The sequence below is a fragment of the Homarus americanus genome, unplaced genomic scaffold, assembly GCF_018991925.1.
Source record: "Homarus americanus isolate GMGI-L3 unplaced genomic scaffold, GMGI_Hamer_2.0 scaffold50281, whole genome shotgun sequence".
NCBI classification, from domain to species: domain Eukaryota; kingdom Metazoa; phylum Arthropoda; class Malacostraca; order Decapoda; family Nephropidae; genus Homarus; species Homarus americanus.
This window is the reverse complement of record NW_024742338.1, coordinates 4,952,979-4,975,821: the sequence shown is the minus strand read 5'-3', so window position 1 is coordinate 4,975,821 and position 22,843 is coordinate 4,952,979. Positions and strand designations below refer to the sequence as shown.

The 22,843-nt window shown below is 35.8% G+C and overlaps 1 protein-coding gene across 4 annotated transcripts in view; it reads right to left on the bottom strand.

The window, feature by feature from the left end:
- The window catches only part of LOC121876860 (constitutive coactivator of peroxisome proliferator-activated receptor gamma-like), a 63,960-nt gene that overhangs the window by 18,398 nt on the left and 22,719 nt on the right, over positions 1-22,843 (bottom strand). For all 4 annotated transcript variants that reach the window (XM_042382336.1, XM_042382337.1, XM_042382338.1 and 1 more), the window contains 6 exons: positions 22,094-22,208; positions 19,575-19,773; positions 10,918-11,004; positions 10,616-10,770; positions 10,265-10,480; positions 9,990-10,085 (listed from right to left, as the gene is read on the bottom strand). In XM_042382336.1, the coding sequence (XP_042238270.1) occupies positions 9,990-10,085; positions 10,265-10,480; positions 10,616-10,770; positions 10,918-11,004; positions 19,575-19,773; positions 22,094-22,208 (868 nt within the window). The remainder of the gene's footprint in view (positions 1-9,989; positions 10,086-10,264; positions 10,481-10,615; positions 10,771-10,917; positions 11,005-19,574; positions 19,774-22,093; positions 22,209-22,843) is intronic.

Sequence of the window (22,843 nt, the reverse complement as noted above, 5' to 3'; positions counted from 1 at the left end):
TATTATAGATCGTTTAGCAGTCTGAATAATGTTACGGGTGTCCCAAGGAGTTATTAGTTAGGCGGTAAATATATCACGTAGGCCCAAGCTAGCGCCTTGGGGAGACACGACGCTGGCTAGCCCAGTCCCGGAGAGCATTCACACAGACAAGACGTTCCGCGCGTCCATCAGAAATAGTCACGTGGCCTAGTCACCTGTGCTGCGCTATTGCAGTATAACAAGTAAGTCTCATTCAATCTCAGACAGGGTTAGATAGGGCAGTGATAAAGTAAACTAGAGCTAACAGTGAGTTCATTTCAGGGTTTCCGTCAGAACCCACTTGATTGGAGTTGATTGGAGTTGACCGGAGTTGACTGGAGTTGACCGGAGTTTGACTGCGAGAGATTGACTGCCGTTTGAGACTGCCGTTGATGATTGAGGGTGGCGACTGTCGCCATTGGACCGATCAGAGTAGGCCTGTCACTGTTTAGCGGGGTACCAAAGGATCTCTTGAGGGAATCTAGCCGTCTGGGTGCCCAGCGGACGTCGGCTCACAACACCACATGTCCAGAGCCGCTTAGTGAAACCCTCTTGCTAACGGGAAGCTAAAGCTCCTCTCAACTGCACAGGGTCTGATTGGCTCACTCTCTTCCTGCCCATGGACGCACTGGGAGTACACTGAGGCTATCTGAGTATATTAATGGTCACACACTGAGACCGTGAGTCTAGGACTCTAGGAGATACCTAGAGGAACATTTTATCTTCCTTAATACGGGTGTAGTTAACACCATTCCTCAGACTGATATTATCTTGACGTGTGTAGTTTAATATTTCTTAAATAATTTTGATAGTAGTGTTTTTTTGAATGTTTGTGCCATTAAGTGGAACCAGAGTGATGCTGTGATTTGATTCTTTTAATGCCTCTAATTGTTCTTCATAATTCTGATCTCAGGTATAACCTTGTTCCCCAGAGTAGTGGTTAGGTTAGGTTAGGAAGTGTACATCTGTTGGGGTGCTATAATTTGTTGAAAGCCCTTAAGGCCTATTCATTGTAGAGTAGTTAATTTCGTATTTTTTAATACCATTTCCTAAGTGACTGATATTATTTTGTGAAAGCCCTTAAGAGGCCTGTTTCATGTGTGCAAGCAACATTTCTTAATACTTCAAATTTATTGTTGCCTGTGTTTCTAATAATTTCTATGTCATTTATAACTTTTATTCCCCAGAGTAGTGTTTTAAGTTTAAGTAAGAGGTGCGCATATTGGTGTACCATTATTTGATTGTGTTTGTAGTGTTGGAGGGAATATAAGTGTCTAAATTTTACAGTGTGTCTCATTCATCCCAGTCACAGACGCTATCCTTCCACGGGTCACGGACAGTTCATTTTGTGTAGTAGATTTAAGTGTTCTTGTGCTGGTTCGGGATTTTTCTCAAAGGGGCGCTTCCACTGCCTTTACCATCTATTAAATTTTAATAAACCCCAAGTCAAGTGAGAAATTAAAGTCCAGCAAATTCCGACCGGTTACATATATATATATATATACAGTAAAAGTCCAAAAATCGGATGCCAGGAATCCGGACCACCGAAATCGAGACTTTTTGAAAACTCAAACTTTTAAATTTAGCGGTCTTTTGTGGGTTCGTGAATGAATGGAGTTGCTTTAAAAAATTAATTTACATAATTCTAATAATATAAGTAATTGAAATTACAGGTAGTTAATTTTGTTAGTTTGTAATTAGCGAACTGAAATGTAAAATTTGAGGCACTATAAATCTTTTGTGTGTATGTGTGCATGAGTGAATGCCACAGCTGCACAGCGACAACAAACGACCACCACATCGCCACTTTAAAACAAGCAATCAAACTGTGACAACGTATGTAATTTTGAGTCCTACTCTTTCCATGTACAGAGTACAGGCCCATAATAATGGCCCCTAAAGTAGATAAACTTTAATGTGTGAAGAGAAAGAAGAACACATTGAAACTGGGTGACAAACTTGAAATAATTAAGAAACTAGAGCGTGGTGTGAGCAATGCTGTTCTAATGGAAATATATGACATTGGAAAGTCTACAATTTATGATATAAAAAGGCAAGAATAAAATTCTAGAATTCACAGCTTCTTCTGAGCCTTACATTAAAATTGCTGAAAAAAAGTTTACATTGGCCCAAATTAGAAAATCTTGATAAAGTGTTGCCGAATGGTTTTGTTAAAGCGATCAAAAGGTATGCAATTTCTGGGCGATACTTTGCCAAAGCAAAAGTCTTTTAAGAGCAAATGAACATCGAATCAAATCGCATTTAGTGATGGATGGCTTAGGAATTTCAAGACTGCGTCAAGTATTAGACAGTTTGTTTTTGTCTAGTGTTGACTTTGTTTCTTTAAAACTGCTCGTTTTGATAAATAAACAATCTTTATTTGCTAATGAATAAACTATCAAAATGTACCTGTTCATCTCATCTTTATTCCTCCTTAAATTTTAGTTTTAAAAGTACTGCCTGAGAATCAATCAAAATCAGGACTACCAATATATATATATATATATATATATATATATATATATATATATATATATATATATATATATATATATATATATATATATATATATATATATATATATATATATATATATATATATATATATATATATATATATATATATATATATGTATATATATATATATATATATATATATATATATATATATATATATATATTATATATATATATATATATATATATATATATATATATATATATATATATATATATATATATATATATATATATATATATATATATATATATATATATATATATATATATATATATATATATATATATATATATATATATATATATATATATGTATATACATTGACATTCCAGTTTTTAGTTGTAAAATTTGAGAATTTTGAAATGGTAATACTAAGAATTCTTATGGTCATTGGGTGGGCTTGGGATTGGTTCTATAGAAAGATTTCTTAGTAATGTTAAGGCATTTGTCTATGAAAGATCTAGGTACTTAAGGTTCAAGCCAATATTATAGATATACAGTCGACCTTAGTTAATTAGGACTATGGGGAAGGGTGTCGTTTTAGCCGTTGTCCAGTCAACGATTTAGGGTTAATATTGCATTATATTCAAAGTCATTGTTTTCGTCATGATTTTATCCCACTTTCCACTGTATCATTAATAATTTCAGCAAAAATACATTTCGTGAATGTATTATATCAAGCAAATATAATAGAATACCACTGTAATATAACAGTATTTTAACGAAAACTATTAAAAATGAATAACATCTCAGAACATCGGAGCTTAGGTAAAAGTCTTTTGTTTTTCGGTCATGTATTTTATCCTATTTTACATTGAAATACATCACGTTTCAGCAAAACTACTATTCATTTCAAGAATATATTAATTCAGCCAGTTTTGAAAATATACATGTGATGTAACAGCTTTTTAACTGAAAACGATTCGAAAAAACGACACTTCTAGCCCTGTTCAAGAGAGGACTGGGAGAAGCTGTTTGGTGTTTGATGATGCAAAAAAATGATTTGGATGAATTTTAATGAAAATTAGAAATATGGTATCGTAGTATTTATTCAAGTCAATTAGATAGAATATTATTGTAATACAACAGTTTTTAACTGAAAACCAAATCGAAAAGCGAATTGGTAAAATCTCTTTGAACGAAAGGAAAGTAAATATATTTTCGAACACGATTTTATCCCACTTTCCACTGTAAAACGACTCATTTCAGCAAAATGTTACATTTCTGTGAATGCATTATATCAAGCACAGTATGAATAGAATACCACTGTAATATAACAGTATTTTAACCAAAATTATCAAAAAAGCAGTAACTTCTCTTGAACATCGGAAGGTTAGGTAAAATCTTTGTTTCGGCTATGTATTTTATCCTATTTTACATTAAAATACATCACGCTTTCAGCAAAACTACTATTTATTTCGAGAATATATTCATTCAAGAGATAAGTTAGGTAAAAATATGTGTGATGTAACAGTTTTTAACCGGAAAACGATTCAAAAAACACGCATCCTCTAGTCCTGTTCAAGGAGAGGACTGGGAGAAGCTGTTTCGAGCTGCAGACGATGACAAGGAAAATGATTTGGATGGATTTTAAATAATATTCAGAAATATGGTATCGTAGTATTTATTCAAGTCAATTAGAATAGGATATTAATGTAATACAACAGTTTTTAACTGAAAACCAATTGAAAGCGATTACGGTAACATCTTTTTGAACGAAAGAAAGCGAAAGTCATTGTTTTAGTCATCGATTTTATCCCACTTTCCACTAATACCTACGCTATTTCAGCAAAATATTACATTTCCGTGAATGCATTATATCAAGCACAGTATGAATAGAATACCATTGTAATATAACAGTATTTTAACCAAAACTATAAAAACGAGTAACTTCTAGAACACCGAAGGTTAGGGTAAAGTCTTTTGTTTTCATCATGTATTTTATCCTATTTTACATTAAACTACATCACGCTTTCAGCAAAACTACTTTTATTTCCGAGAATATATTCATTCAGGCACAGTTAAGGTAAAATATACATGTGATGTAACAGTTTTTAACTGAAAATGATTCAAAAACACGGTACCGTAGCTGATACTCAACAGCTGGTGGTGCGGATGCGTCATGTATCGCTAAACAACAGGAGGTTAAAGTAGATTACGGTATTATATTAAGTGTGAAATATCAAAAGGTTTTTATTACCGTATTTTTTGTAGATCAATGAGAACTGTGATACCGTATATGATATGATAAGTTAGCCTGTGCTAAGAACTTCAACATAGACGACTCAAAACACGTTGTAAGGTAATTTAGCCTATTGCAAGTTGGTGAGCTTCATTTGCTGAAGGAACTGCACAACTTTTCATTACTAATTGGTACAAATTTTACGCTTCCATTGTTTACTGCGCAGTAAATGGTAAATATTTTCATGTCTGAAGCTAAGTTGCATCCCCCAAACTAGTGGTGAGAGGTTACATTTGACACAAGATGCTGGTGTTTTATCCAGCAGTGGGTGGACCAGCATTTTAGCTAAGGTCCGCGTAGGTAATATTCCTACAAATCTTAAAAAAAAAAAAAAAAAAGTTCGTTCAGATTTTGTCCGAATTATCCGAAATCCGGATTAAAGGGGTCCAAATTAACGAGGGTCGACTGTATTTATATTCCTCATCCATGAATTCCAGGCTGCAAATTCTCAAAGCACGTAAAAACATTGATGAAAATACTGACTGTTTGACTCTATTATGGTGGGCAGAATAATAATGAATGTATGAACACACATTAGTAGGTTTCCTATAAATACTGAACTTAAAGGTGTTACCTATTCTGTGGATCAGACAGTCTAGGAATGGCAATTTACAGTCATGCTCTAATTCCACAGTGAATTTGATCAAGTTATTAAGTTGTGTCAGGAAAGCTTTTAGGTCCTCTTCATGGCCAGAGACATAATACATCATCTACATATCTAAACCAGACTGCTGAAGGTTTGTTCATTGCATTGACTGGGATAATGCCTCCTCAATATTACCTTGTAATTCAATTAACAGTAGGAACATTATAGAATCCAGTTTCATTAAACATACCGAATCCTCCAACATGAATTTGAGTAATGGTATGTACAAACTGGATAATTTCGTAATTCAGAAGATTTGTAACCAGGTGAGAAGGTTGGGTCATCTTACCCTCTGACCTGACTACCGACTGCTGCGGTGCTTTTTGAAGATTAGTAGGGTCACTACCTAATACCTGACCATTGTGGACTTGATCTCACCCTCCTCTGTATACATATACAGTGGGGTATGCTATAACGAACGGATCCTACTACGAATATTCCTATAACGAACGGTTTTACCTTATAAAACTGAGAATGCTATAACGAACTAAAACTCCTACAAATCTAACATTATTTAATTTTTTTTTTTTTTTTTTTTTTAATTTATTGTTTTTTATTACAAGTATTAATGATATTCTTTATTTCAGGAGTTTAGATGCATATTTATGCACTTTTAATTTTTACAATTTTATATTATATTTTTCAGTGTTAAGTGGTTGTATTTGGCCTGGAACGGATTAATCCTATACGAACTAAATGCTATAACCGAACAAGGTTCTAGAACCAATTAGATTCTAATAGCACCCCACTGTACCTTGTTATGTATTTCTCCTTAGTCTGTACTCACTCTGAAGATGTGAATTACCACAAAAGCACTTAAACTTCATGTTTCTTTTTTCCTTGTGGTTACAGAATATATATATATATATATATATATATATATATATATATATATATATATATATATATATATATATATATATATATATATATATATATATATATATATATATATATATATATATATATAATATATATATATATATATATATATATATATATATATATATATATATATATATATATATATATATATATATATATATATATATATAAAAGGTGATTTTAGGGGAATTTTAGGAGTGCTTCTGACTTTATGCGTTTTTTACTTTACAGTAAAACCTCGATTAACCGACCACATATGGGGGGAAGGGGCCGACGGATAATCCAAAAGGGCGGTTAATAGTAAATAAAGTCTACGGAAATAAAACATACATTTTCAAAGTACCTATCCCTAACCAACCTCATTTAAGTCCCTCTATTCATTTGCCATTCATATTTCAATAGAATTTGCTTTAAAACATTAACCACTTTAGTAAATAAATATGAACCAGCACAGAAACCGTGAATAAAAAATGGAAAAGTCAAAAAACATCTGTCATCACAAAAATTGTGACCTAGTCCCAGTTGCTGATCTGACTTTCTGCCTCATTTACACACAATTGCAGGGTCTCAATTGCTTCTCTTACTATTGACAACACAACATACATACAGGTACAGTGGAAAATGCTATAACGAACGTAATTGGTTCCAGAACCTCGTTCGTTATAGCATTCGTTCGTTATAGGATTAATCCGTTCCAGGCCCCCAAATACAACCGCTTAACACTGAAAAAATTCTGTGGAAAATGTAAAAAATACGGTACTTTATCTTACCTTAGTGTTATTCAGCATGCAGGTACCCCTAAACACTGGCACAGCACTATCACTTCCACTGGGAGTCTTGGCTTTAAGGTCCTCAAACAATTGTTTAGCCTTCTCACAAATTATAGCTTCACTAATGTTACCACCTGCCATTTCTTTCTCCTTTATCCACACTAAGAGTAAATTTTCCATCTCTTCAATCACATTACACCTTGCTTTGCTAAGTCTAAAGATTCCCTTTGCCACTTGCACAGTTTTTAACTCCTCTTTATTCTTCAAAATCGTACATACAGTAGTACCCCGCTTAACGCGGTCAATTGAACCCACAGGGTACCGCGTTAAGTGAAAACCGCGTTAAGTGAACAACAGAACATATGGGATTAATTCCAATAGAGACTGGCCCGACCCCCAAACTCCACTTTTTGACGACACACAACTATGTTGTAGTAAAAATTTTATCTTAACTTTATGATGGTATGCACACACAATTAATAATTAAGAGAAATATCAATAATATTAGGTTTTTTAACACTTGCATTAGTAGAAAAGATGGCTGGGCACACGGGGATGGGGGGTTGGTTCCGAGGCAGAGGGCAGATTATTGGCCCTCACCTGTATCACTTGTATCAATTGTATCACTATCCACCACAGAGGCTTGCAGGGCCTCTTTGTCAAACCCCTCAAAGGCCATATAAGTCCATATCCTCACTATAATTATCACTATCACTGACTTGGGCCGGCTGTGGTGGGTGGCGGGTGAAGAACTCGGTAATGTTTTGATGACTGGGCGACCTTGTGCGCATCGTGCCCGCGCCGCTTCCCGCGTATATGATGAAAAATTCCGCGTTAAGTGAAAGTTCAGCTCTGGCGAGGCACCGCGTATATGATAAAACGCGTTAAGTGAAACCGCGTTAGGCGGGGTAATACTGTATAGTCGATTTAGCCATCCCATATTCATCACTAAGTTTCGCAATGCTTCCATTCTCACGTTTCTTTATAATTTCTTTCTTAGTTTCAAGGGTTATTAGCTTTCTCACTTGCTTTGGACGACTCATTGTTACAATTGTATACTTGTATAACAAAATAGTTATACAAATAACGCGAATTTCCACATCAAAAGACGAAATTTCAACAATAACAGTGGTGCACTGGCTACACAATGAGACAAAGATGGCGCCTGACGCTCTTGTTGTGGGTCGCAGTACAACAATATTCATGCGCCAGGCGAAATAGTCCGGTATTCATCCGCGTTCGTTGTAGGAGTTGCGTTCGTTATAGCATTCTCAATTTTATAGGTAAAACCGTTCGTTATAGGAATATTCGTAGTAGGATCCGTTCGTTATAGCATACCCCACTGTACATTGTTTCTCACTCTTGATTTTTTTTTTCATTTTTGCATTTCTTTATGGTTCTTTATTATTACCTGTATTATTATTATTATTATTATTATTATTATTATTATTATTATTATTATTATTATTATTATTATTATTATTATCATTATTATTACGTTATCGCCCCCAGGCCCCAATGTGGGTCAGTGACCTGTGCCCGGGTGGGCTAATCCCCGTAAAAAAAAAATTAATAAAATAAAAAAATAAAATAAAATAAAATAAATTTTTTTAGGGGTTCGGCATTGACGGTTAATCCGAAAGTCGGTTAATCGAGGTTTTCCTGTACTTTGTATGTACTTTTCTGTGAGCTGGAACCAATTACCCAATATCCCATTGAAATAATGGATTCGGTTAACAAAATTTTCGGTTAACGAACGACTCTGTGGAACGAATTGTGTTTGTTAACCGAGGGACCACTGTATATATACAGCTCCTCCCCGACTTACGACCTACTTGACTCACGACCACCCGCACTTACGACCTGCCTCAGTTGTACCAAAATTTTGTCAAATTACGTATTTTCGAGTCCCAACGTCAGTACACAGAGAAAATTTTCGTTTGTAATTCACTTTAAAATGGCTGGAAAGCTTACAAGTGAGTTTTGTGGTGCTGAGAAGAAAAAGAGACACTCATTTTAGATTTTCTATGTATTACTTAAGCCTTTTCGACTTAAGACCATTTAGACTTACAACCTGGATTTGGGTCCCTAACCCCGTCGTAAGTCAGGGAGGAGCTGTATATATATATATATACAGTACACAGTACATATATGCAAATAAATCACTTTAGTTGCACGTGATCCATGTACAATTCAGTATATGCCGTTAACCACATACGTACACACACACAAAAAAGAAGACATGAAGTTCCCAAGCGCTTTCATGTGATTCACATCTTTAAGGGTAAGTACAGACACCTGTCTGTACTTACCCCTAAAGATTAACATAGTGTTGATCTTTGGAAGTCGACGACAGTACAGTGCAGAATCAGATCCAGGAATATCAAAAGAGAGGGGGGTTCAAGAAGTTGTGGACAGGGAACATGGCGAGCGCAGCGAGCCCACTCAGTTGGGTTTCTTTGGGGGGTGGTGTAATCTCCCCTGAAAAGGTTTTGAAATCTGACCAATCTCATGGGCATTTTGAGGCAGTTTTGAAGCCATGTGCACTTGATATTAAGAGATATTCTGAGGTCAATAGTACTGTAATTACTTTTTACTAATAGTAAAATGCCTGAGTGCAATACTGCATTAAAGAAAAAGTATTGGAGTTTTCTGATGAAAAGGTGGTGGTCTGGACCACCAGGACCCCCCCCCTGCAGTACCATTTTGGAGGAATGTTGAATGAAGGTGCATTCACACCTCACAAGTTTTCAAGCTATGGATATTACAGATAATATTCCACTGGATAGTATAAGCAGAGCAAAACAAAAGACTACTAATAACCCTCACTCACAAGTGATGGTTAGAGTTACATATAAAAATTAAGAGGATTTTTCTGCATAATTAAAATTTAAATCAAAGTTACCTTATGTTCACAGAGGTCATCTATTTTTGCTCCCGACTTTGCCCGCAGGTAGTAGTGGTGGAACACTCTGCCATCCCAGAAGGCCCAAGGCACTGCCTGCCACCAAACAAGTCACCACGGTTTATATATTGCATCATTTACGAGAAGTATAGCAGAATTGATTAAATGACTTACTTTATAAGTAATCACTTGGGTCAAAAATTATAAACCAACACTGATATCACACCGTATACATATAAATAATGCCAAGATGCTCTATAAAAGGAGAAACTTACATTTTTACGTTCAACTGGGAAGTCACACACTGCCAGGAGGAAATATAAATTGACAAGTCCCTTCATGAATATAGCAGCTACATGCACAGCTCGTGCATCAATTCTTGGCAGTGCCAGTGCCCGGATCTGGTTAAGGTCATCACGTGTTGGTGACAAGAATGCAGCAATCATAGCGTTCATCTCCCAGTCCTTCAAAATTGGTTTTGGTTGACTGCACTATGAAGGTTAAAAAAATAAATTAGAAAAAATCTTATATCAGGATGAAAATAAAATGATTGAAAAATTAGTGTTATCGTGGTAATAATCACTGACTACTAATAACTACCATAGCCTCCACATAAATTAACTAACCTGTAAATAAAAGAGAATGGCAACAGGTACAATATGGTTGGGAGGAAGGGAGCGGATCTTGGTTTCACTGAAAACTGGATTAATGGCATCAAGGAAAGTTCTCCACTTGAGGTCCTGATCACCGTCCCACAGTTCTTCTAGTGATGGACTTCCTCCTGTAAATGTTTATTTCCATATTGCATTAACAAAATAAGATTAATAACATCAGCATATACTATACACTGTCATGATCTTACGTTAATTCTCCTCATAATTTATATTTGAGGAGGTAAAAAAAAAAATTGAATAAAATCTTGACTTACCTTCTAGCTCAACAGGATCCACCATGTCTGGCTCCTTGAGGGTGCTGCCTGAGTACATGCACCACTCTGGAACCTGATTCAACCCGTCTGTCAATATGAGGAATGTGTCACAAACTACTTCTCAGACATTATCTCCCTTAAGGCTTAAACTATATCTTAAAGCATAATTTCTCTTCATACAGCAGGGTGGCTACATCTGCTTTACTGAACTCCACACTCCTAACATTCTCTGCTTTCCTCTTATTCACCACAAGTCCTTTCTCGTTATAACATAGAATGACTATTCATATACCTCCTATATAGTGACCCGAAGAAAGTAATGAGAGGTAAGTTAACTTGATGGTGACCTGAAGAAAGTAACAAAGGTACTTACTGATGATAACCAAAGGAAAGTAATTAATATTTAGGTATTGATAATGAACTGGGTAAAGTGAAATAAATGATTTATTGAGAGTAACAAATAGTTCATAAGATTAAGAAAGTCAGTTAGCAAAGGTGTCAAGAGCTAGTGGAAGGAAACACAGAGCCTATTACAGTGCCCAAGTGGAACACACAACTGTTATGTAAGTGGCACCTGTCTAACTGGGCCCCTAGTCCTAATAAATTCCAACCTCACCAAATCATTAGTATTAAAGCTTAATTCTAATGAGTTCCAGGACACTATGCCAAGTGTGGGAAAATGGCCAAAAAATTATGGCACTGATGATGAATTAGGTTCTAATACAACTGGGGCCTACATGACAGCATCCGCATACTCAGTATTTCCCAAAAGGGAAGCGAGTGAAGAATGGTGAAGTTAACATATTAGAAAAGAGCGAAGAATGAAGCATGGAGAAAGGCAAGGAGAGAAAATTGAAACTATGAAATAAGAGATGAGGGGCAAAAAAGGTTCAAGGGTGAGGGGAAGTAGTGGAGGAAGACAACCCACTTCCCAAACACTTGAATTTATAAACCTGCATAACATCACTGACGACAGTGACTTTCTTGGTAGTTGATACAGTACATCAATGTACAATAATCATGTGTTTCCTTGAGGAGACCAGTAACTACTAACATAAAATTACCCGGTACACTTTACTATCTAACTTCCCATTCCTTTATCAATCAAGTCTTCCACTTCAACTTGCTCTGAAGCTGAATTACGGCAAAATTCATATTTATTAGACAAATCAACTTGTATCATTATTTTGAACACTGTAGGTACATCAGTCTCTTGTATGTTCAAGTAATTCTTATGGGAGTACAAAGAAAAAGTTGAGTAATTTAGTGAGGTTCATGAATCTGTCACATAATCTGAGCCAGCAGATGCACCAAAGAATGTGTTATGCCTGGCCCATACTGGTAAAGAAGAGTTGTGTGTCTTCTCTAACTGACTACAAATAGCAACTGTATTCTTGATAATGTAACCTTCTGCTGGTTATCAAAAGCAAACTCTCTACACACATTGTGGGGGCATCAAAATTTCAAAAGAAAAATGGAATAGAAGATAAAATGTCACAAATATAATTAAATTAAAATTAAATCTATTTTGATGGAGAACTTAATACCTGCATGTGCTACCCTGCTGTAGGGTGAGAAATGGCATAATGAACACATGTAATTTTTGCATAATATTCTAAAACCTCCACATTAAGTATCTGGCACTATATTACTGTACATGAAACATTTATGGTTTCCAAAAGTCATTCAAATTTTATATTTTCAATTTCTGATAATACTACAGAGCTGAAAGACCATTAAAAAATATTGAAAAAATTTGAAATTGTACAAAAAATAATTCAACGGGGAGGTGGAGAGCCGAGGAAGTCCATTTATGAGAAAAAATACCCAGATTTTTTTTTCTCTTCAAATATTACATTGTAGAATGTGTGACATCTATTGAATACTGTGAATTTACTTTACTGCCTCCAAACACAAAAGTTAAAACACTTATTGACAACGCAGCATAGTCTCGGTCTACGCGGATTTCTTATACGCGGTTGGTCATTTACGCAGCACCTGTCCTGATGCTCCAATTATTAGTTACGCGGTACATTCCTGAATTTACGCGGGAAACAGCACGGACAAGCTATGCGCTAGGTCGCTCTTACTTCACCGCTGATCGTCAAATGACGTTTCGGACTATGATTGGGCCACGTATCCTTACCACCCACGCACCCCCTCCGCCGCGAGCTGTGATTAGTCTATTTAACTTTGCTTGCCCTGCCACCAAGGGCGATGACCTTGACTGCGTCAGTCCCATTGTCTCCCGTCTCCGCGTTTACTCCCTCGTGCCCGCTACCCACCACAGCCAGCCCAAGTCAGTGATAGTGAGGATATGGACTTTGAGGGGTCTGACAAGGAGGCCCCGCTAGCTTCTGTGGTGGATAGTGATACAGGTGATACAAGTGAGAGCCAATAATCTGCCCTCTGCCTAGGAACCAACCTGTGTGCCCAACCATCTCTTCTACTAACCTAAGTGTTAAAAAACCTAATATTATTGATATTTCTCTTAAATATTAATTGTGTGCATACAATCATAAAATTAAGATGTTATTTTTACTACAACGTACATATTGTGTCAGGAAAAGGGGTAGTCTGGCAGTCGGCCCAGTCTCTATTTCCATTAATCCCATATGTTGTTATTTCGTTTACGCGTTATACGTGGACCTCCAGGGGTTTAATTGACCGCATAAAACGAGACTATACTGTATACTAAAGCCTTACAGATAATTAAACTGTTATAAAATCACTATTAAATTAACTTACAAGCAATTTACTATAATATGCTGTACTGTACTCTTAGCAATTGCTATTATATCATTACTATTTTAACAAGTGCTCACATATCCAAGCAATGTTCATATGTTGGCACAAGATACATTCAAGCCAGTTATCGCAAAGTACACAGCAAGGAAGAGATAAGTGTACAGTTTGAACGCACCTGTACTTTTGGTGAACTGCACCGACATAGGCAAACTAACTTTCATACTCTAAGGGACTGTCCTCTAAACTTTTCCAGCATTCATAGTCTTGATAAGAGTCCAACTAACAACACAATGCATTACTAAGATGAACTTGGGTCTCAATTCTCACTACAAACTACAGTAAGTATTTAGAAGTCAGACCCTTAGCAAAGAGTGCACAACCTTTAGCCAAATATATTGTAACTATGAGAAAAAGAAAGAAGGTACATAATATTGTCTTAGACTATATGATACTGATCATCAAGATGTGCACAAAGCAAACATTCTCATTTTTTCACTCTGGTGTCTAGCTCAAAAAATAACACAAAGTTTCTAAAATAAAAAAAAGATAGTGCCAAAGGTGGTCCTTAAAAAAAGCAATTTGGTGATGTCTCTGTAAATCTAAGAAAATTTTAGGAATATTCTTACTAAATTTCCTCCTATGGCCTCTCGTGTAATGAGAGCGTTTAGGTTCTGGAAAATATTCACAAAAATTACTCTAAAGCATAGGCGTCTATCATGGAGGGACAGGGATGTGTTCCTTGTGAAGAAGGACATCATACCTTTTGTCACCTTCCTACCAGTCTGCAAACTCATGTTAACACTCTTGTTTACAATACTTACAAAAGGCTTATATAGAAAGGAGGAATGATCCTGAAATCCTAGTTTCTAATGGAGCCCCTAGAGCCAGGTAGTCCTTATGATACAAGTTGCTTTCCACTGGAATGTTGTTTCCCCATAATAAAAGTCAGGTATGATGTGTTAACTCATTCAACTATGCTAATCACCCCTTCCTCCCCATCTACCTCAAGTGAGGATGACGAGGTGTAGTGGTTGCCTTCTGGAGGCTCGTGGGTCTCTTATGTCCAGCCAGTACACTTTGCACCAAAGTTACAGATAATTGCATGATGTCAAGATCAATCCATTAAAGTGTTTTGAAATTCAATTCCAGTGAAATCCTTAACCATAGTCTGATAATGTAACCATCAGAAAGTGTAGAGGCATCCAAGGAACATACTAAGCTATCAGCCTGTACTTCTACACCTGCTCTTAGCTTTTATAGTAAATAAGTTGTCAGAGAACCGGTCTGATGCCAACATTCCTGGTGACGGTCAGCTGGCAACTACGGTAAGTTTCAAACAGTAAACTGACTTTGACATTACAATACTGGACTGCAACTCTGGCAAGAAGTGTGTTGACTGGACAACTAACTGAGCAGCTGTTACCCCTACGGTATATCTGGCTCACCTGAGGTGGAAATTGTAACAGGGAAGGTGGAGTAATAGTTATATCTACAAGGGTTGACATATCAACTCTGACATATTATGGGAATGGTAGAGATGCCAATCACCTAGTAACCAACCTATATTATAACAGCATCCTGGCCTAAGGGCATAAGCCAGATTTTTTTTTTTTTTTTTACAAATTAAAAAAAAAGTTAATGTGATACAAGTAATTTTTAAACTATCATCATCATTAATGGGCTATGAGCAGTAAGGATTCTGTGGATATTGTTCGATGCATCCACTAATTCTTGCCATGCTTAAGTGATTTTCTTTGTGATTTGGCTGATCTTTGATTAAAGCCTTTGTTGTTATGAAGCATCAACATTAAATATGAGGTACAGTGAATATAGGAGTGGTGGAAACATTAAGGATGCCCCATATTTCTTCTTGTGATGTGTTCACAAAAGGTGTAAGGAACTTTGGAATATAAAAAGTGGCTGCCAGGTCAGGCAATCATAACTTTACTTTATATTCTAATACTGTATTCACAACAAATTATACAGAAATTAGTATAAAAAAGGTAAAATCAATGAACAACGTGGCTGCCAGAAGGCTATGGTAGTGACAAGTGTGTCCGTGTCTCCATCATCAACAATCATGGGTGGTTATCATGGGGTGCAACAGGTCCTCCCCAATATTGAGTGACAATCAATGCCCATGCTCTAATGTACAAAAGTGGGGGAGGGATACTTTCTGAAGCCAAGGAGTATTACTAATATTGAAAATTTAAAAAACAGCAGCCGATTTGTATTCATAGTTTCTGTTGAAGGCATTACCATACTCAGATAAAACAAACTTAAAACAACAGACCACTCAAGTTTGTCCTTCACCTTTCAGTGGAAATAGTTCATAACTCATTCACTTGATAACCTTTAAAAAAAGAGAATAATATGAAATGACAAGACAAGAAATCTTTAAACACATACACAAAGCCACACATGGAGAACAAGAGTGTACACAGATGTTAGGCAGTTTGAATATAATTGTACTACTGTACCACTAAGAATACCATAAATGACATCATTCAGCCTTCATATACCCTGTACACTCAGGTTACCCACACATTTTTTTTTATCAGTTATAGCCTTAAGAGTAAGTGTGAGCAAATGTGTGCATAAAGTTGAGTTATTGTGTGGTCAAATTTGAGCCAGGTAGGTGGCCAGCTGCTGCTTGATGTACAGCTGGTACAGTGCAAGTCCATCCAAGGCAAGAACTTCCTAGAGAATACTGTGCTAGACATGAAAACACGATGAAATATCTCCCATTTACACAGAGAAGTAAACCCACAACAAACACCTACCATATTGAACTTTGAGTCACCTGTAAAGCATAAGGAACTTGATAGACCAACATGGGCTACCCTAAAACAAAGCACACATTTTGGACAAAACTTTACAAGCTCACTCCATGCTGTTCATTTTATGGTTCCCTTGCTCTTGTTCACCAAGTCATTGTAAATACTATAGGTCATCAGTTTCTTATACATGATATGTTTAGTATTCAGAGTTTAGACTCTGACTACTGACTCAGTTCTGTACTACCAGGAATTAATTCTTCTGAATCAGTTTTGTTACTATGGCTGGACTGGTTACAAACGACAATATCAATTATTTTTTATCAAGACAGAAAGATGAAGTAAGTGAAAGCTACATTTTCTACCTGTCTGAGGTAACATGCAAGACCCTTAAGGATCCTGTTGTGGTAAGTAATCCAGCACTCATCCTTCCCTCTCTAGCCAACACATGGCAAATCAAAATGAACTTTACAAGTACAGAAGCCTCAGGTTGTTTATATATATTTTTATATCCAATTCCTTGTTGAGCAGCTGCCTCAGGTACAACCATTTTCTTATAACCTACCAGTCACTGACATAACATTTAGCCTTATGTAAGTGACACAATAATGGACCAATGAAGTGATTAAGATATCAATTCTTGATAATTAATATGTCCTTTATTAAGAAGACTCCATGTACAGTAGTGACTGTGTGGCTGGCGACCTCACCATATGGATGGCCATGAGCTACTACACAACAGCCTCCATGTTTACATTTGGGATGGATCTAATTTCATCCACGGAAAAAAATCATAAAAAAACAATATTAATAACTTATTCCTTCTGAAAAGTATCTATATGATAGTGATCAATGTGAGTCATTCCCCCTTTAATATTTCACAGATAAAAAATATATTTGAATTAGAGATCTGATTCTTTAAGGAGCATTTATGAGGTACACTCATCACAAAAAGTTCTGAAACACTCTAAGGTCATACAACATAAATAAATGAACAAGAAATCTAAACGTTGCTCTCTGAAGAAGTTTTATTGTAAATTAAAGTGCCCGCACTTCTTTTCACCTGTAAATACTTTAAACATGAACAACATATATTATTACTCAATAATAAGAGTCGCTTCACAACCAGGATACCAACCATTCCGAGATGACACGACCCATAGCGCTCATTCTGAAATCTGTTGTGTCCAACTGTTCCAAAACTTTTTGTGGCAATTGTACATTTATTTCTTAATGAGAATTACATCCCAATATTTGTCTTAAAAACAAAGATGAAACACCTAAAGTTAACCTGCATAATAGGAGTTTCCACCAAAATGAACAGTGTAGTCAGCTTTTAAAGCAAAGCTGCAAGTACTATGCAGGTAGAAGAGAACAACACATAAGGGAGCTATAATGTGCAACCTTGCTCAGCCATTTTGTACAATTTCTCAAGTTTTTATTTATTTTCTTTTTACCTTTTCAAGCCTTTCCTCCTCTTAATATAGAGAAGTAACAAACAAGAGCACACACGCACGCACATTTTTCCTTTATTAGTTTACAAGGTTAAAAAGTATGAACAAGATACATTTGCAGATACTGTACACTGAATAGTGTGGACAAAAGAAGAGAGGTATTCAGAATAGCCAGGCAAATAGTGGGTAGAAACAGGGATGTTGTTGGTGAGCAGTGTGAGAAATGACCATGGTTGTGTGGTTGTTGATAATGAGGAAATCAACAGTGAAAATACTATTATCAACTAATGAACGAGGAGTACTGTACTCGTAGGAATGGCACAGGGGCAGTGTAGGAAGTAACAGAACCAGTACAGGAACCATGTCCAAGGATTGAAAGAGAATGGGAGAAGTAAGCAGCTGACAAAATGAAAAATTAAAGGTGGCTGGAAGCTCTGGAATAGTTGTAGAAATACTAAAAGTATTAGATGATAGAGGTGTGCCAACGGTAACCAAATTAAATAATGCAATAGTCACAAAGTGAAAACATGAAACTTATATAAAATAAAACATGTTAGTAAAACAACATGATCTGGATGGATAGATAACAAGGCAACACTTGACATACACAACATGGTGAGCCATAAAAACAAGGAAAGTTAAATTAGTAACAAAGGAGTAAACTAAGTAATGTGTCAAAAATGTTACATTAAGTCTATTTATGACTGGTTCCTTCCTACCTGAAAGGAGAGGGTACAGCAGTACTGTACATATATAATTAACATTATATAAAAATTAAATTAAGAAATGTGTTATTTTAATAAACTGTACATCACACGCAAGTTTATATCTGTTTAGATATTGTGAGTGAGTGTACAGTAGTGACAGTATTCTACATGAACATTTTTAGAGTGAGTGAGGGACATGAAGTGAGCAAGTGACTGGCCCTAAGCTTATCATACAGTACTTCAGTCACGGTATACTGTACAGTATTCTTAATGGTTCCACATTATGGCTGCCCATACCTATACAACTGCTGTATCTTCTTGTATTTACTTAATAGAAATGGTTATTAGTTAGGTTCAAAATACAAAAAAAAAAAATAATCATAATAATTAAAACTAAGATTTGTGATTTAATGTTACCAACTATTTTTCTTTGTTCTCTCAAGAACACACACATGGAGTATGGGGTAACAAAAAAATTTAAGCTGCAGTGTGTACTAAAATTCTCTGCTTCTGTTTCACTTCCACACCGCACACTTCTCAGACCAAAATAACAAAATCAACCAAAGGTAACACATACAGTACTGTACTGTTCTGAACAACACAATGCAGGAGACACAAACCACTACAAACTACAAGGCAAAAATTATGTTGAAAATTTAGGTTAATAAATCACATAATACTTTGGAGGTGTTATACCAGCATGCTTCAAATTAATGAAGATCTCTACCCACTGGAAACTAAGGCTTTCTAATACCCCAGGAAACAGCAACATGGAGTTAAAAATATAAAGGGAAATAAAGTTCTTTGAAAATATGAGAGAAAACTTGTGGCCAAAAAAATATATACTTCTGTACACACAAAAATGAAACTTTACGCTGATGACCTTCAGCAACTGTACCTACGATGGAAAGAATCCTAGAATAAGCTACATAATACTGTACACAGTATGGACACTGCCACACTACTCTAACCTTTGGCAGACTTTTGCAATATTCTGTACAGTTTGGCCCGCAGAGACTGGAACACTATGGCACCAGATGGGAGATTAGAAGAGTAATCTTCAAGGGTGGTCGAGGACTCGTATGGCTCCCCCCTCAGTATTGTGTACAGGTGACGGCCCAGTTCGGAATTTATGTGACGTAATCGCACTCTCTCCATGATGTCCAAACCCTAAAAGAATAAGTGATTAATGGGTAAGCTGAAACTTCACTTATCCACTTAATACAGTATATAGTATACACAGCATACAACAACGGTGAAGAGGGTTAGATGGGTAGCCGGGAGGATTGTTGTTCCTCCAGGAGAGATATATATGTGGGTGTACTATATGATTATACAGGTATATAGTATTTCCACGCTAAGCTGACCCATAAGCCCTGCCCCTCGTCTATACCTACAAATAGCTGATTGGTTCCCATGAGCATTTTACCTCCCACAGGACTACGCTTATATATATTGACCTTTTATAATAAATATTTAAAACTTTCTAACATCCTCTCCGAAGTGCTAATGCCTCGAAATGATTCACATGTTCATAATCCATATAATTAACATTATTTTAGATAATAACAGGTCTGCTTAACAATTGTGAACACATTTATTAAGTTTTAATTTTCTATGAACCAATCAGCTATTAGTATAGAAGAGGGGTGGGCCTATGGGCAAAGTTAGTGTGGAAAGGGTATAGTTAATGGAGGAGATCTCTAACCCTATTTACTTAGGATCACTAGTTGGAGTGATCAGGATAGATATTACCATAATTAGCTACTTCATCAGTGGAGCTAAAGAACAGGTGTTATGAAAATAAGTCAGAAAATGTGGAATTTGTATGAGGGTTACACAAGCCCTCCCATGGAACAATAACCTGGCTAAACATTGTACACATTTATATCAAAATATGACAGTTTGTATTGAAAATAATAGTTCATAAAACAAATGAATAGCTTTAAATAAAATGTGTTGGAGGGAATATTAGTGTATGTACCACCTTATAAGATCTCCATTACAGCCATGACTGAAGATTTGGATAAAAACAAACTCCCAACATTTGTGGGTCTTCATACAAAAGTACTTGTGGAAGTTTTATTTATTTATTTATTTATTTTTAATATGTCACTGATGCTGATTACAACATTTTCAGTTGCGGTCAAACAAGAGACACCATTAAGACTGACAGTACTGAGGGCATCACAATCTCTGTAAAGTACTGTACAGTAATATGGAATGAAGGTGCGGACTGACATGTCAAAGCCTCATTCAATCACAAGAACATTATGCTCCATTCCTTTCAATCATTTATCAAAACACATCTGCCATCAAAACACTGAAACCTTGGTCACATAAACCCTCACTGTGAATGCTGTACTGTATTTAGATCTTCATAACATAATGGATTGTTATTTCAATTAATGTCACCATTACAGTACTTACAAAGTAACTTGATGCAAAGTTTTATAAAGTTTTTGCACTTTTCTTCCCTTCATCAACTCATTTGTACATCCAAAGTCTTATAATTTCATATCTTTATTAAATAAATCCTTGGCAATGGAAATGTCCTTCAGTAGTTATACAATACAGTACTGTACTGAATGTCTTTGCCAACACCCTGCATCTGCTATTAACCATATTATACTCCAAGTTATTTAATAATTTTAATTTACAGGCGCCCTCCAGGTTACGGAAGTTCTGGTTACGGAAATTCGCTCTTACAGATTTTGTAAATTATGACCAATAAATTCGGGAAACGGACAAAAAATTCGCCCTTACGGAAATTGGGTAAATTTTCAAGTTAAATTTTTGCTTCAATACTATTAGGAAAAAAAACACAGAAATTATACAATTTATTTTGTGTAGATTTCTTGGTGGTTGGTACAATACTGTACAGGGCAAGGCAGGAGAGAGTAGTGCCCTTCCGTCTCCCTTCCGGTAACTCAGATTGCACCATCCTACCTCACCACCTCACCTAATGCAGCACTCAACATCGCTTGTGGTAAGCTAAATTCAAGTGTTTTGTATATAAGGTATTTATTATCATATTATATCATAAAATAATCAATGTACGATTTAAAAAATTATTTTCATTCATAAATGTGCTTGTATTATGTCTTTTTGCCGAAAACATTTCCTTGGGAATGCATGTCCAATTATATAATGGAAGTCAATGGGAAAACTGGATTGGCATTACGGAATTTCATGTTATGGACAAATTTTCAAGGACACATACCTTCTGTAACTCGGGGATGCCTGTATTTGGATACAGTATCTCAAATTCCCCTTCAAGAGAGCTACTACTGTACTAGATTCAACAATATAAACTTCATAAAGAAAGACAGATCATGATTGAGTGAAAGAGGAAATAGAAAAGTAATTTAATTCTCATGGAAGAGACAGATATGAAGGTTTAAACTAACAGGGACTTTTCCAATATCTGCTACAATACTGTCCTATATACCAAAGGTTAGGTCTTACTAAAATGGTTGTTAGAAATTACCGATGTATCTTCAATCTTCTGGGTGAACTCATCTGGGCCGGTCTCAAGATCCAGTTGGTACATCTTGATGCCTTCCACTAGCAGGTGGGCGCGATTCTCATCTCGGAATACTGCCCTGTGTCAGTAATAGTACGACATGAAATGAGTAAATACAATACAGACACGTTAAGTTCTGTTTATTGAATAAACTATTAACTCGACTTCGATCGAACAACCTGACAATCTTGGGTATGAAAATTCACTTATTGAACCTCTATTCAATTTAACCCTCTTTGGAGATGTAGTCAGAATGGTTAGAATTTAGTGACTGTCTACAAAAGATTAACTAACAAAACTTTGGGTGATACACTGCTCACACACCTGCCAGCAGCCTCAACAAGCTTGTTGTCAGTTAAGTTTTTATTTTAATTTACACTTAATCATTTTATTACTCACTCACAGAGATACCTTTAAACTCATATAATGTATTAATCAGCTTTCCTACCCATAATGTATGAGAGAGAACAATAACCAACAAAGTGACTGGGAAGATGAATACAATAATCATTCAATTTTACCCAAGTTTACAACCATCCTATGTGTCTTAATGTGCTCACACTCATGCACCTACGCACGCCATGCAGCGAGCACACACACACACCTGCATCCTAATAGCTTCTACAGTTTACAATGCCCTATATAATCACTGCTACATTTTTTTTTTAATTACAGGAAACCCATCCCAAATTATGTTTAGCTACTGTAAATGTG